The 15,300-nt window shown below is 43.5% G+C and overlaps 2 protein-coding genes across 3 annotated transcripts; one reads left to right on the top strand and one right to left on the bottom strand.

Moving 5' to 3' along the window:
• The first annotated feature begins 2,230 nt into the window (after positions 1-2,230).
• On the top strand, positions 2,231-14,328 carry LOC6493023 (paramyosin, long form). Of its 2 annotated transcripts, XM_001956844.4 has the most exons (9): positions 2,231-2,614; positions 3,183-3,239; positions 5,056-5,142; positions 5,204-5,370; positions 7,163-8,034; positions 8,106-8,233; positions 8,294-8,406; positions 12,539-13,154; positions 13,210-14,328. In XM_001956844.4, exons 1-9 carry the CDS (start codon positions 2,492-2,494, stop codon positions 13,684-13,686), a joined length of 2,640 nt encoding a protein of 879 aa, XP_001956880.1. In that variant the 5' UTR covers positions 2,231-2,491; the 3' UTR covers positions 13,687-14,328. The 2 variants fall into 2 exon arrangements, with proteins under 2 accessions (XP_001956880.1, XP_014764192.1); XM_014908706.3 differs by lacking the exons at positions 2,231-2,614; positions 3,183-3,239; positions 5,056-5,142; ... (2 more) ...; positions 8,106-8,233; positions 8,294-8,406 and adding exons at positions 8,604-8,742; positions 8,822-8,921; positions 9,410-10,460.
• On the bottom strand, positions 14,314-15,208 carry LOC6506983 (chorion protein S16). Its single transcript, XM_001956845.4, has 2 exons — positions 14,808-15,208; positions 14,314-14,691 (listed from the first exon to the last, which is right to left on the bottom strand). The coding sequence occupies exons 1-2, from the start codon at positions 15,142-15,144 to the stop codon at positions 14,606-14,608; spliced, it is 423 nt and encodes a 140-aa protein (XP_001956881.1). The 5' UTR covers positions 15,145-15,208; the 3' UTR covers positions 14,314-14,605.
• Positions 15,209-15,300: the final 92 nt, after the last annotated feature.

Genomic DNA, 15,300 nt, shown 5'->3' with positions numbered 1-15,300 from the left:
GGTGTGTGAGTGTGTATCTGTGATCATAACAATTTTGACCCAATTTCCGTGTGCTAGCACACACATGAAACAAGAAAGAAACAGAAACAGAAGACACACGATGCGATGGTGAGTGATTTCCCCCTAAAAAATGGGGTTCGGTGGCTCAGGGGGATTGCTAGAAACTCCTGTCCCTGTCCCTGTCCCCATCACTGACCTCAGTGCAGCTGTAAAATGATGGGCAATGGGCCGGAAAACTCACAGACACCTACCTACCTCTCTCAGCCAGAAGAACAGCTCCCATCGAAATGGGATTCTTCCTTGGGGTCTTTGGGGTTTCGGGTATGAGTTTTTTTTGTTTTAGGGAGGAAATCTTTTGACAAAAAGGTGTCGTTGGCTGGTTGTCTGGCTTGGTTCTATTTTGGGCTGACTTATTTATCGGCAAATGGCTTGCTACATATTCGCCAGGTTATTTTTAAATTATTACACATTCCAAAATGTGGCAAACACACAAAATGTTAAATACATTCACTCGCAGAAGCGGCAACATTGTATATATACGTGCATAAAATAAATAAAGTTATGGCCAGCTAGCGCTAAGTATCTAGAAGATACCAATGCGAGCGGAGCAAAAAACTTGGATATACATATATTTGGGTATATGTATGGTCGGTTAGCCCATCAAGATCTATATAGCCTCAGGTGAAATGTGTGTGGAAAATGAACATGATTATGAGCAGACAGAAATTCGGTTGCTAAAAATAAGCGAAAAATCATTTTTAAGTATAGCCGAGTGGATATGTGTGGAGCACAGGTGGAGGAGATCGTTCGGAAAACGAGAAAAACCGAGCTAAGACATTTTCACTCAAAAGCTTTGGAAAACTGAGCCAAAGGCACCACAAATCTCACTCAAAGTGTAACGAAATTGCTTTAACCGAATCAGATAGATATATATTTACTATATGGACATGGAATGTCTTGCCAGTTGCCAAAATTCAGATACATATGCAGTCACCAGAGGCAGTCACCTATGTGACCACCGAATAACAATTGTTAGATGACAACGCATTGTCTGAGGCTGAGCAGACTGTTCTGTCCGCATTGCCAAGGATTCACTCAAATCTGTATATTTTTGTTTATACCGCACACACTATGTGTACGCTCTCTACGCTTATTTATTTATTTATGCTGGCAAATAACACGTTTCGATGCCAAAAGTCAAATATTTTTAGACCGCATTCGCATGTAATCCTAATTGGCTGTTAGCAAAAAGATCACTTAAATGCATATCATAGAAAAGATGACACTTTTAGGAATGTTCTGACGGCTTCGAAGCCTGTGATACGTTTTCTATATTAATTGGCTAAAAGTGGGGAAAAGTTTATGGTTCATTAATGAACACTTTTGTTTAAAAGAGCTGTCAGAAATATAAAATTTTTTTTTGTTTTTTGGCATAACTAGTCACGTTACTCTTCCCACTATCATTCATATTTGTGCTTTTTGAACCCAAGACTTAAAAAATATACATTTTAGAGCTTAACCCCAAACATCTATCACTAAACTACGTGCTGGAAAATTGGTTTGGCGAATTCCGTGAAAGCAAACCGAATAGATAGAGCCCATTCGAGTTACAACAAAAGCGAGCCAATAAATATAAATTATGAACTTTATGATCGGCCAAGAAGATGCCAAATATTTCGACATGACTTATATGTACGGGCGTGAGTCGGGGGGAGAATTTATGTGTAGATACATTCTGGCCAGACGCTAGATACACAAAATGAAACGCATGGCTAGAGGAGCAAAAGGCAGAACCCATACCGAGCCACACAAATGACACAGGCTAATTACAGGTAAGCAAAAGAAAAGCAAAGAAATCGGTGCGTATACGTAATTTTTTTCTCCCCCCGTTGGGTTTTTTGAGTTTATTTTCGTTGGGGCCAGAAAGTAGCGTGAAAATGCTTTTACACACAACCAAACTAAAAAACGGACAAAATCAAAGAATGTTCCACACAACTGAGCAATTAACACACAACACGAAACGGCCGTGTGAAAAGTCACTCAAAAATACGCACTCACGGCAGAGTATCTAACGGATGGGTGGATGGATCGGATGGATGGGGGGGGAGCGGGGGGAAAAAGTATCTCAAAAAGCCCCCAAAAGACGAGGCTGGGCCGAACAGGACCGAGTTTTCACGAAGGGAGCCGATCGGTGAAAGCGAGGAAATCGTTGAAATAGACGAAAACACCACCGACCAGCGACCAAATCAACGAAATACTCTTTATTCGAACGACAACGGGATCTCTTGTTCAGTAGATCACCAGCCTTACTCCGACGTTTATTACGAATTTTCTCGGTGACTCGGTGACAACTACAATACTGCGTGCGGTGCTGTAGAGATTTTCGCTTGGGAGGAAAACACATTAAAAATCTACTTTATTTGAATCGCGATTTCAAACGCGAAACGATCGCCAAACTCAACTCTAAATATTTGAAAATCTGACTAGCAAAATGTCGTCATCGCAAGCTGTCCGCTCCTCGAAATACTCCTACCGGGCCACATCCACTGGACCTGGATCTGCCGACGTCCAAATCGACTACATCCAGGACCTGAGCTCGCTCTCCCGCTTGGAGGTAATAGATCTATCGGATGTTTCAAGGATTTCCAACTCGATCGATTTTCAAACTTGCAATAAATTTCAAAACCAGAATGCGTGTGCGCCAAATTCTACAAGAATCGACTCTCGTTCTCTTTAATCTCGGTGTGTCTGTGTAGAGACAGAACGAAAAAAAAAAAAAAATAAGAATCAAGATAATAGAAAAAAACAAAATAAAAAACCTAAAAAATTCATCTACACTATATATCCAATGCACGTATATATCTTTAGATATATATTCGTGTGCTAAGTTCTCGCCGCGTTCTTCTCAGTGTGTGGAAATATAGAAATATCGCTGAAGCAAAATTCTAGATGTCTATATGTAGCTATACGTGCTTGTATATACATATGCATTGCTAAAAATTATGTAATACCACCTCCGAGCGATACGTACCTACACGTATATATCTTTCAAATAGTCGAAAATTAAAAATCGGAATATATACGTATATGTCTGTGTAGAAATCAATCCTGTGCTTAAAGTGCTAATTAAATACATATCAAATGAAAAATATATCTAAATAAAATTCAACGTTTTCTTGCAGGACAAGATCCGTTTGCTCCAAGATGATCTTGAAGTTGAACGTGAACTGCGTCAAAGGGTGAGTAATATATGGCTTTATGAATAATTTATTTTTAATATTTTAATTTAGTAGAGTGTTATAAGGACTTATAGCTAGAATTAGATATTTTCAAGATATGACATGCGGAAAACTTTCACCTGAAAATCTTGGGTGGAAAAAACATTCCCCGAATCGCAAGCGCCAATCGCAAAAGTGATTCTCACTTTTGTCGCACTTCGCAAATGTCACCCTAAAAACAGCAGAAATATGTGGAGAAGCAAACCAAAATAAAGTCAAAATAGAAGAGCCACTAGAAGAACCGATAGAAAGGCAGCAAACAAATGCAATTTGTTGGTGGAGAGCCGGCTAAGAATAAACTACCCTTCGACTACCGCAGAGTTCTCAAAAGCGTGAAAGTAAATGATAATGATGTGCATTGAACTTCAATCGCTCTGATAAATGATTTTTCATTTGGCTTTGCGAAAGGAAATCAAATAGACCGCTGACTTTGCAAACGCAAAACAGAAAGACAGAAAAGTCTGAGGAGGGAATGCCGGGAAAAATCAGAAAGTGCCGAAAGTGCACTTCATTCAGCTGTATTTGCCTTTTTTTCTTTTGTATTTCTATATATTTCTTCAGATTACAAATTTAGAAAATGCGGCCCAAACGACCGGGGCGCGCGCGCATCTGAAAGATGTCCGGATCGGAATCAGAATAGGAATGGGATGGGTTGGCCAAGAATGTGTGCTTTATATTTTGTTGGAAAATAACTTTAATTACTCTGCTTTATGGATTAACACACCAGCACTCGTACATAGATACGCCGATACTCATACACCCAGACTCATACCGCCGCAATATGGAACAAAATGGCTAAAATTAGCGCACGACATTCAATACACAGAAGCGAATGATTAACTTGAAAACAACAAGAAAATATGAACAGCTCATTGGGGAAAATCGGAAAGAAAAGAAAATAAAGAAGCCAAAACGCCGTATTGTCATAGAGAGGATTTTCTCTCGAAAGGAAATCGGGGAAACACGAATGAAAATTCGCTCGATCGATCGCCCAGCTGAATAATATCTCTCTACATATATCCGTGTGGGTGTTTGTGGGAAAATTAAATAATTTTCATGCACATTAAAAGTTTTCACACACCGCCTGGCATCTATATTCTCGTATCCACGTATACATATAGGCGGCAAAAAAATCAAACATGTATCTACAAGATACATATGGCGTAAATGGATTTATGGCCCGTACCTATGTGGCCTTTGTGGCAAGCAACATCAATTTCTGTTCTGCCAATTGCATGCCCAAACATATGTTTGCCTATAGTTACAATCACAGCCATAAAATATATGTCTTTTTGGCTTAAACTAGTGGCTCCAAAAGGCTGAAATTCCTGGGCATTTGGAACAAAGCCCTCGTAAAATTCCATTTGATGGCGATTCGCGAAATCGAGCGAAACGAGGTCGGGCGTACAAAGGCGAAATGCAAATGTTTAGACCAAGAAAATGTTTCTATTCAGGCGAAAAGCCTGAAAAGTTCGAATGCCTTTTTGGAAATGCAATATACGAAAACCTACCGCCCACTGCCCACCATAAGATATATCTGCTGCAATCGGACTATATGGATACACCTCTCGGCGTGGAAGATTTTTTGGCATGATGCCATTGTTATTTTAGGTGTTGCATGTGCATAATTATTTTTGACTGATTAATGTGATTTATAATTTTTATTATGGGCGGTTTGGATTGCTCATAGAGCATGCTATCTGCAGGTTATTTATAGTTTTCCTCTTTATTTTATCTATTACGAAATATCCTCTAATTGTCTAATATACAATTCCAGATCGAGCGCGAGAAAGCCGACCTCAGCGTTCAGGTCATCCAGATGTCCGAGCGTCTCGAGGAGGCCGAAGGTGGTGCTGAACATCAAGTAAGTTTCTCGAATACCCAGCCGAGATCAAAATTTGAAGCATACTTTTCTGCGATTTCAGTTTGAAGCCAACCGCAAGCGCGATGCTGAGCTGCTGAAGCTGCGCAAGCTGCTTGAGGATGTTCATCTTGAATCCGAGGAGACCGCCACGCTTTTGAAGAAAAAGCACAACGAAATTATCACGGATTTCCAGGAACAACTCGAAATCCTAACGAAAAACAAGGCTAGGTAGGCACCACACCACACCCCCATAACCTAAACCATTGACCTAGAATTCGTAGCTCCAAAAAACATATCCATCCTGTGAGCTGTCATGCATCCGCTTAAGCACATATATTTTTTTTTTTTTGATTATTTACTTTCTGATCTTTTGAGAACAATGATGATCAAGTAGCGTCAGCTGGCGCTGGACATTTCGGACATTTCAATGTCTCCAGATCTAGATCTCAATGTATCTGCGGATCTCGGGCAGTAAGCCGTCTAACCTTGCGCTGCCCCGTTGACCCAAAATCAACAAGAATCCGAAACAGATCATAAACAATTCATCAAAATGCCATGACAAGCGAAATGGCATAAAAAAGAAAACATAAAGTTGCATGGCTTGCAAGTTCTATTGACACAAATTGTGGTAACAAAATAAAAAAAAATGTATAGGCAAAAAGCGAGAAACTTTCGGTTGCTGCCCGCCGCCTCTCATATTTCCAAATCGAAGCGAGCAATTTCCAAAAATAAATTCGGAAAGAATGTTGAAATCGTTCAGGCAATTCAAGGTTATAACAGAACATTAAAGTACATTTTTATATTTTTGATTATTTTACAAGACAATGAGGCTATGAGTCAAGCTTTGTATTTGAGATCTGAAGCCTGTTTTTTTGGAAAAATCTCTTGGTTAGAGCCTTTGTATCTTTGAGATACCAAAGGTGCGCCCGAGTTTGCGCACTTCCGCTTCTAGACAGAGACAACAGAACGATCAAGCAGCTGTCCCTTTTCAGCGTAAAAGCTTTTAAGCTTTTTCCTTAATTTTTTTTTTTGTGGCTGGTTGGCGAAAACTTTCTTCCATATGTTCTGGCCTATACCACCTATACCAAGAAGCATCTTTTAGCCACAAGCGGGGCAATCATTTTTGTATTTTGTGTGTTTTTTTTATTTTTTTGTTTCGGGGGAAAATGTATTTATAGAAATTTTGAAATTTTCATCTACATTCTTGAGCGGAGAGGCTCTTTGTTTTTGTTGTTTCGCTCTCTGTAGTTCTCGTTCGCACCAACGCCCCAACCCAAATATGTCTTTGATTGAATCATATACAAAAATGTGTTGATTGTTTTTGTTGCTGTCCCGTTCCGTCCCGTCCCGCTCGGGTATTATGGAAATTCGATACGTTTTCTGGCTCTTCGCCCACGCCCACGCCCACGCCTCTGCCCCTCGTCCAGGGGGCTGTTGGTGGTGGCGGTGGGAAAGGTCGTGCCCCAGGACAGGTGCATGGGGCCGATGGGGCCAAAGCCTTGAATTGCCCAACAAATAATCGCTTTCTACAAATGTAGACCGAGGTCGTATTGATCTTAAAATTGGGAAATTAGTTTTTAATTGCTTTTAAATAAGATTTTAAGAAAGATTATAAATAGAGGGTCTTAAAAGAGTGCTATCTGTTTGGCACATATTTTCTATAGCCTTCTGATGATCAAAGATCTTAGATTAGCTTTTCTTAAAATCAATTATTATCGAAACCTGTTACATGTTATAATACACAATTTTTGTCAAGCCCCCAATTAACCCGAAACTCTGCAGATCAAGCCTAATCATTTTTGCAGCCAATTATCATAGCTTGCTTCCAGCCTTCCAGCCTAGTCTTTGGCCACCAATTAGAGGGAGAAACCCCATAATTGCTGGCCAAAGATTGGCAGATCCCTTCAAGCTTACAGCCCGTCTCCGGCGGAACTCACATGCCATGCCATAAGTATCCAAAAATAGAGACAGAACCCAATACTAAATCGGAGATTCGTTTTCCAAATCCGAATGCTTGCAGAGCCGAGAAGGACAAGGCCAAGTTCCAGGCCGAGGTCTACGAACTGCTCTCCCAGATCGAGTCCTACAACAAGGAGAAGCTCGTTTCGGAGAAGCACATCTCCAAGCTGGAGATCTCGATCACCGAGCTGAACGTGAAGATCGAGGAGCTGAACCGCACCGTGATCGACATCTCCTCGCACCGGTCCCGTCTCTCGCAGGAGAACATTGAGCTGACCAAGGACGTCCAAGATCTGAAGGTCCAGCTGGACACGGTGTCGTTCTCCAAGAGCCAGGTGATCTCCCAGCTGGAGGATGCCCGCCGTCGCTTGGAGGACGAGGACCGTCGTCGCTCGCTGCTCGAGTCCTCGCTGCATCAGGTTGAGATCGAACTGGACTCAGTTCGCAATCAACTCGAGGAGGAGTCGGAGGCCCGCATCGACTTGGAACGTCAGTTGGTCAAGGCCAATGCTGACGCCACCTCCTGGCAGAACAAGTGGAACGCCGAGGTGGCGGCCCGTGCCGAAGAGGTTGAGGAGATCCGTCGCAAGTACCAGGTCCGCATCACCGAGCTGGAGGAGCACATCGAGTCCCTCATCGTCAAGGTCAACAACCTGGAGAAGACCAAGACCCGCCTTGCCAGCGAAGTTGAGGTCCTCATCATCGATCTGGAGAAATCGAACAACAGCTGCCGGGAGCTGACGAAGTCGGTCAACACCCTCGAGAAGCACAACGTGGAGCTGAAGAGCCGTCTGGATGAGACCATCATCCTGTACGAGACCAGCCAGCGCGATCTGAAGAACAAGCAGGCCGATCTCGTCCGCACCGTCCACGAACTGGACAAGGTCAAGGATTCCAACAACCAGCTTGCCCGCGAGAACAAGAAGTTGGGAGGTGGGTGCCTTAACAGTTTATATATTTTTTACATTTATATTTAATATATATCTTTTTTATTTAACCTTTAGATGATCTGCATGACGCCAAGGGCGCCATCAACGAACTGAACCGTCGTCTGCACGAGATGGAGCTGGAGCTGCGTCGTCTGGAGAACGAGCGTGATGAGCTGACCGCCGCCTACAAGGAGGCTGAGGCTGTAAGTGCCTCTCAAAATAAATTTTAAATATTTTACTAAAATATGAATTATAAAAAACAGGGCCGCAAGGCTGAGGAGCAGCGTGGACAGCGTCTGGCTGCTGACTTCAACCAGTACCGCCACGACGCCGAGCGTCGTCTGGCCGAGAAGGATGAGGAGATTGAGGCCATCCGGTAAGTCTATCCTTAGTCAATAATTCCAACCCCCCCTGGGAAGTTGCCTACGCCCCTGTCTTATACAAACAAACAAAATCAAGGCTGCTTTCCCTGCCAAAGCGGAAGCAACTGAAAAAAAAAATAAAACAAGAAGCAAGGTTCCTCGATTGGGGATCGAATGGGAAATCAATCGATAGTGTCTCGATCGCTGCCAACAGACAATTGATGGCTAACTGACCCATTTAGTGTTCAGTTCGAGTTCTATAGTCGCGGGAAGAGCAACGGCATTAGTTTTCTACCGAGGAGCCAGGCAGCAGATCCTGGGACACCGAAGTTGAAAGGCTCAGGAAAGAAGTGGGTTTCGCAGAAGTAGCTATTTTTTAGCGAAAAATACTTGGCTATGCTAATGGAATCTTATGAAATTTCACTTTAGAAAATTGCGCAGTTGCTGCGATTACACAATCGTTAGTGGAAAAGCATAAGAGCTCGTTGGGGAAGGATTATCCGGCTTATGACTTGAGGATAAGCAAGAGGTAGGTGGGCAGATGAGTGGGGCAGTGAAATAAACAATGTTCTGGCTTTGATTGATGAAAATAATACGATATGACAGTGTCATGTGATTTGAAAGTGGTTCTTCCATTAAAGAAGTTATTAAGTTTGAGTTATTTAGGAGAGCTTCTCTCCATAAGTTTGATCTCTTCATAATCTTTACCGTCTTTGGATAAAGGATCTCAAAATTCCATTCAAAGAAGAGTTCTCTACTAAGGTTTTTAAAGTTCCTCTAGAGATCTTCATTATTTATTTTATATTTCTATTAGCCTATTGCATAAAATTTGTGGCCATTATGACATTGTCTATGAATCGTATGCCAGAATGAATCAATCATAGCCCCACATTGACTGCCAACGGCAATGATGTTAATGACGATGGTGATGTAGTATTGCCGTCATTATGATCATACCTTGCCCGATGCCAACAGCTGAACAGCAAGTGCTCTGAACGAAATGCAATCTTTTTATAGATTTCGACAAATTTGAAAACTTATTTGCTGCCAACCGAGGGAAGAGTTCGAGGAAAGAGCCGAAAAGCGACAAAGCCACAGAGCCACAAGGCGACAACCCCACTGCGAGGACCACTTTATTTTGTAGCTTTTAGTTTAGAGTATTTCATTTTCATAGCCCCCCTATCCACTGACCATCCCCACCCACATAACCCTTGACCGCCACCTGCCCCGAAATGGCACTAGCCCTGAAGCAAAGACCCTCCCGCTTCCGGCATGCGACCACCTATGAGGACAACTATGGGTACACCATGAACTTTTACCAGCCGATGCTGGACTACTTGGACGCGAAGGCCAAGGGGCTGGAGGTGAAGCAGCCCCACCTGCCGTGGGTCAGCGAGCGGGGCCTAAAGCAGTACCGTCCCTCGAACACGGTACGAAAATACAACGCCGACGAGATACTGCGACTGTCGCGCACCTGCGCCGCCCGAGCGGACGAGATTCTGTTAAGTTTTCGGGCCCAGAAACGCTCGCCGTTCAGTGTGCAGAAGCTCGTCGACGCAACGCGAGTGGCCAAGCACCTTGAACCGGACACAGTTGTCGAGAGATCGCGCCAGCGCCGTCGCCGCCGTCAAGAGGAGCTCGAGGATCTGATCAAGCGGGATACCCTTAAGATACTGCAACGCATCCGAAAGATTGAACTAGATAACGAGATCGATCAAATGTCGGACGACTTTAAGCGCCAGATACGCGGCAAGTCCGCCAGTGCCATTGCCCAGGCTCTGCTCTCGGAGTCCGAGCGGAACATCAAGACCGCCAAAAAGGAGGAGGAGGACTACATAGCCCAGACCCTGGTCCGTTCCAGTCGGGCTGTGTCGCGTGTCGCCCGTTCGCGTTCCGGTTCGCCACTCCTCCTCGATGGCAACGTTCGCGCCCATACGCTCCACATCGAGCTGATGGACGATCGGCTGGTGGACAAGCTGGACCACCAGGTATCCTCCTCGCTCCACAACGTGAAGCGCCAGCTCTCGACGCTGAACCAGAAGACCGTCGAGTTCTACGCGGACAGCAGGTGTGGTATTCAGGATAAGTGTTGGATTTGCCGCAAAGTCTTGCGCACTCATCCCAAGCTCCATGACTATAGTTATATCTATTGGCAGCACTAGGGTCCTTTCTGATCCCCAAGTCCCTAGTTCCTACTCCCTAGTCCCATTCCTGCCCAGCCCTTTCAATCATCTCCATTTGATTTTTTAGATATGATGAATCCAAAAATCCAACTAAAAGACAATAAAAACTATCTAAAAGTTAGTCCTTGATTATCAAAAGTGCGTGGAAGAATCTTTAGGGTTTCAATATTTTATAAAAATCATATTTATTATCAGTTTTAAGAAATCATTCCATTTTTCAAACCCATCAAAGACAATCTTGATAAAATTTGGTCAGCTTCTATCAACACTACGATATGATCTATTTCCTAGTATAGCCCCATCCGGGACATTTTGAACAAAATGTGCACATTTTTGAATTAAAAAAAATGGTTTTCGCGAATCCTAGACCTCCTCCCACTCCCCTGGCCCCTCATACCCAACTATCTGCCATCTCTATTTGTCTATTTGTCGTTTCTTGTCTGGCACAAAATTTATTTTCGTTTCTAGAGTTTTCTTGCGGCTCGCAATCTTGTGTTTTTTTCACTTCAGCCATTGTGTCTGTTGTGCAGCCTTTCGTAAATTATTTATACAGAATTATGCACAGCATTGCTGGCCTCGGCTAAGTGCAGAAAATCGCCAAAAATTTGGCCATTAATAATCCACTTTGAGGGGCCAGCGAGAGAAATATGATTAAAGTATGGCTTTGATCGGCCGAGCAGATGCATTTAATTGGATGGCAAGAAGACGTAAATATTGATTAATATTGGCACTATAAACCCATTACATCTAACCTGATTTCCATTGAGAAGACTTTCTCTTTGAGAACTGAAAGCCCCCACATCCGATCATATTTCGCACCCACGCCTCAGGTATTTCGGGGCTGTCAGAGTGATTTGCGGCACCAACTATTGTTTTGGGTCTGTCCTTCAAATTCGAAAAGATTTATTTTCAACTCAAGAACTCACAACTGATGCGCATGACAGCAAAAACAATCAAGAGAAAAGTATTTGAAAAAAATACAATAAATAAACCCAGCAAATATTTTTGCGTGAACATTGAAAACAATGGCGTAGGGTAAAAATTAAAATCTAAATGAAAATGCTTAAGTTTTCACACAAAAGAGAAAACACCGAAGACAAATGCCTTGGCAAGGCGACAGCAATGAGCACAGACAAGATTTTGGGATTAAGTAACCAAGAAAAAAAGATATAGAAAAAACAATCTTATAACAAAATAGTACTAGATCGGCAGTAATTTAGATAATAGAATTATGATGGGAACTATTCTTATCACAGCCAAGTAGTATGATTAGTCGAATCACTCAGTTTTGTGAACTATTTTATTTATTAATCACTCTCTTAAAAAAAGCATAAATCTTCATTAATTTTGACCCACAAAAAATTGAAAATAAAACTCAATTAGTAAAAACTGAAATACCCCTTGAAACCAATTTAGAAAGTGAATCAAACAGAGTATCAGAAATACAAACATTACTCAAATTTAGTTGGCAGCATTGCAAGGCGAATGCACCTACAACCCAGAATAAACGCATGATGCACTTACCAAAAAAAAAAAATAGAGAAAAAATAGATAAATACTAGGGGCTAGAAGGAACTACTTAGCAAATAGTTTGGCATGCAGACCCAAACTATTTGTGACAAGTTCGATGTCTTTATCATGCGTAAAAATACACAGAAATTCGCAGCCAGAAAAACAGCAATGATACGATGAAATGAACGAAACGATTTTGACAATGCCATCATCATAAAAGCACCTGAGTGGTTGAGTGGCTTTGAGCTGCTGAGTGGTGCGAATTTGGTGGTGCACTACCCATTTTTGGGTCAGACATTGGGGCCAAAAATAGAGCCAGCCAAGCAAAACACCAGAGGAGGGTCATTGCAAGAGGTAACCTGCTTTTTTCGGGGCAAACTTCCAAAGGGGACAATCTATTAACTATATAGTGGGATTATTGCTAATCATTGGATATTATTGGACTCCACAGCAAGCAGACCTCCATTGAGATCGAGCAGCTCAATGCCCGCGTCATTGAGGCGGAGACCCGGCTGAAGACCGAGGTGACCCGCATCAAGAAGAAGCTGCAGATCCAGATCACCGAGCTGGAGATGTCCCTGGATGTGGCCAACAAGACCAACATCGATCTCCAGAAGGTGATCAAGAAGCAGTCGCTCCAGCTGACCGAACTGCAGGCCCACTACGAGGATGTCCAGCGCCAGCTGCAGGCTACTCTGGACCAGTACGGCATTGCCCAGCGCCGTCTGGCCGGACTCAACGGAGAACTGGAGGAGGTCCGCTCCCACCTGGACAGCGCCAACCGTGCCAAGCGCACCGTCGAGCTGCAGTACGAGGAGGCCAGCACTCGCATCAACGAACTGAGCACCGCCAATGTCAACCTTGTCTCCATCAAGTCCAAGCTGGAGCAGGAACTGTCCGTTGTCGCTTCCGACTACGAGGAGGTGTCCAAGGAGCTGCGCATCAGCGACGAGCGCTACCAGAAGATCCAGGTCGAGCTGAAGCACGTCGTCGAGCAGGTGCATGAGGAGCAGGAGCGCATTGTCAAGCTGGAGACCATCAAGAAGTCTTTGGAAGTCGAAGTCAAGGTGAGATAATCAGAAAAATATGTAGTATTTCACAGCTAATCCTTTGTCCGTCCAGAACTTGTCCATCCGCTTGGAGGAGGTCGAGCTGAACGCCGTTGCCGGCAGCAAGCGCATCATTAGCAAGCTGGAGGCCCGCATCCGTGACCTGGAACTGGAGCTGGAGGAGGAGAAGCGCCGCCACGCCGAGACCATCAAGATCCTGCGCAAGAAGGAGCGCACCGTCAAGGAGGTGATGGTCCAGTGCGAAGAGGACCAGAAGAACATCATCCTGCTGCAGGATGCCCTGGACAAGACCACTGCCAAGATCAACATCTACCGTCGACAGCTGTCCGAGCAGGAGGGCGTCTCCCAGCAGACCACCACCCGTGTGCGTCGTTTCCAGCGCGAACTGGAGGCTGCCGAGGACCGTGCCGATGTTGCCGAGTCCAACTTGAACCTCATCCGCGCCAAGCACCGCACCTTCGTCACCACCTCGACCGTGCCCGGATCCCAGGTGTACATCCAGGAGACCACAAGGACGATCACCGAATAGAAGGCGCTGGATTCATAGCCGCACCGAGAACCCTATTCGATAATTGAACTTAAAACCGCGATAGTCCCCGAAGATCCGGACTTTCGAAGATTTTTGCAGAACATCATAAGAGAAAAAAACAAGCGAAATTGCGTGAAAAACTTTTTATAATTTAAATTTTTTTGTCATTGCCGGATGCCGATTTGATAGCGCCATCAAGACCCCCAGTGATTAGATCGGCATTGGGCTCCGTATAGGCTACACACTATAAATACATAACACTACACATCCTATCTATATAATAATAATACTATTTTGAAGTTCATGTAATTTAATTAAAATAATGAACCTGAAAACCTAAAAAACAAATAAAAACAAATCAACAAAAACTTGGCAGAGTTTTGTTAGCGATACAGAGAGAAAACGAGAGTTGGCTGAATAATAACTTTAAACATTAATCTTTAAACTTAAAAACCATTTAATAATCTGAAGAAACACGATATGGAAATTATAAGACCCACTAAGCAAGTCGAGTTAACCGAGTTACAACCGCTTCTACTATTTGTTTTTAGTTCACTTTATGTTTAGTAGGTAAATTTCTGTGTGCTCGTACCGAATTTCGAATTTTACATTAAAAGATAAATCACATCAACATGAAACTGAGCGAATTTCACATTTTTTACTTTGTATCTTGCAATAAAATTTAATTTTTAATCATAATAATACCAACTAATAAATGTTAAGAGAAAATCCAATTTACTAATGGGGGATAGAAAGATTGGGTGCTGTGCTGCGGAGTTACTTTGGCAAAAAGTTATAGTTAGTTAAAAAAGGGAAACCCCATCCATTTTAAAGAATAAAAAACCATTATTTTTTCATTTTTTTCGCTTTAAGCTATCACTATTTATTAAGACTTTTTGAGCAATTCAAACAGGTGCTCTTAGACGGCAACGACCGCCAGCTTGGACTCGGTGTTGAGCCTCACACGCTCGCCATATCCATATCCACCGTGGTTCTTCTTGAAAGCTAGAAAGAGTTAAAGAAATATATAGAAATTAGTAAGGAAAACCATAAGTTTAGGCCAAAAAGAATAAGTTTGAAACTGCACTTTTGATTTCTTATTAACTTTAGAAGTAACTTACTTGGATCGATCTCAGCCACGAAGGAGCGAGGTGGCAGAGCAGCGGCGTAGAGCTTGTCCAGAGGTCCATAACGCTTGGCCAGAAGAGGCCTGCCCTGCTCCCAGCCATAACGGTTGAGGGCATACCAGTCTGCACCGTCCAACTTGGCGGCGGAGGCAGCTGCTCCGGCGGCATTGGTCAGAGCAGAGGCCTGAGCCTCGGCGGTCTCGGCGGCCTTAACCACATCCCCGTAGCTGGCACCGTAGCTGGGACCGGAACCGTACCCGGGACGGTTGGCGGAGACAATGGTGGCGATGCAGCAGGTGGCAACCAATAGGTAGAGGGCGGAGCTGGACATGATGCTACTCGTATGCGGATTGGGGTATGGTGCGAGGAGCGGACTGTTTCGAAAACTAATTAACCAGAGCGTGTGTCCAAATTGCTTTTATAGCAAACACCATTTGAGCTGCCCGATTTGTGAGCTCACCAGACGTGACCAACCCAGCCACCACGA

Source organism: Drosophila ananassae, chromosome 2R (genome assembly GCF_017639315.1).
Source record: "Drosophila ananassae strain 14024-0371.13 chromosome 2R, ASM1763931v2, whole genome shotgun sequence".
NCBI classification, from domain to species: Eukaryota; Metazoa; Arthropoda; class Insecta; order Diptera; family Drosophilidae; genus Drosophila; species Drosophila ananassae.
This window is presented reverse-complemented; position numbering and strand designations above follow the sequence as displayed.

Coding starts and splice junctions, on each gene's coding strand:
- LOC6493023 (XM_001956844.4), top strand. CDS start 2,492: ATGTCGTCATCGCAAGCTGTCCGCTCCTCGAAATACTCCTACCGGGCC. Junction 5,143..5,203: donor AAGGTGGTGCTGAACATCAA/GTAAGTTTCTCG, acceptor CTGCGATTTCAG/TTTGAAGCCAACCGCAAGCG. Junction 8,407..12,538: donor GAGGAGATTGAGGCCATCCG/GTAAGTCTATCC, acceptor TGGACTCCACAG/CAAGCAGACCTCCATTGAGA.
- LOC6506983 (XM_001956845.4), bottom strand. CDS start 15,144: ATGTCCAGCTCCGCCCTCTACCTATTGGTTGCCACCTGCTGCATCGCC. Junction 14,692..14,807: donor CGTGGCTGAGATCGATCCAA/GTAAGTTACTTC, acceptor AACTCTTTCTAG/CTTTCAAGAAGAACCACGGT.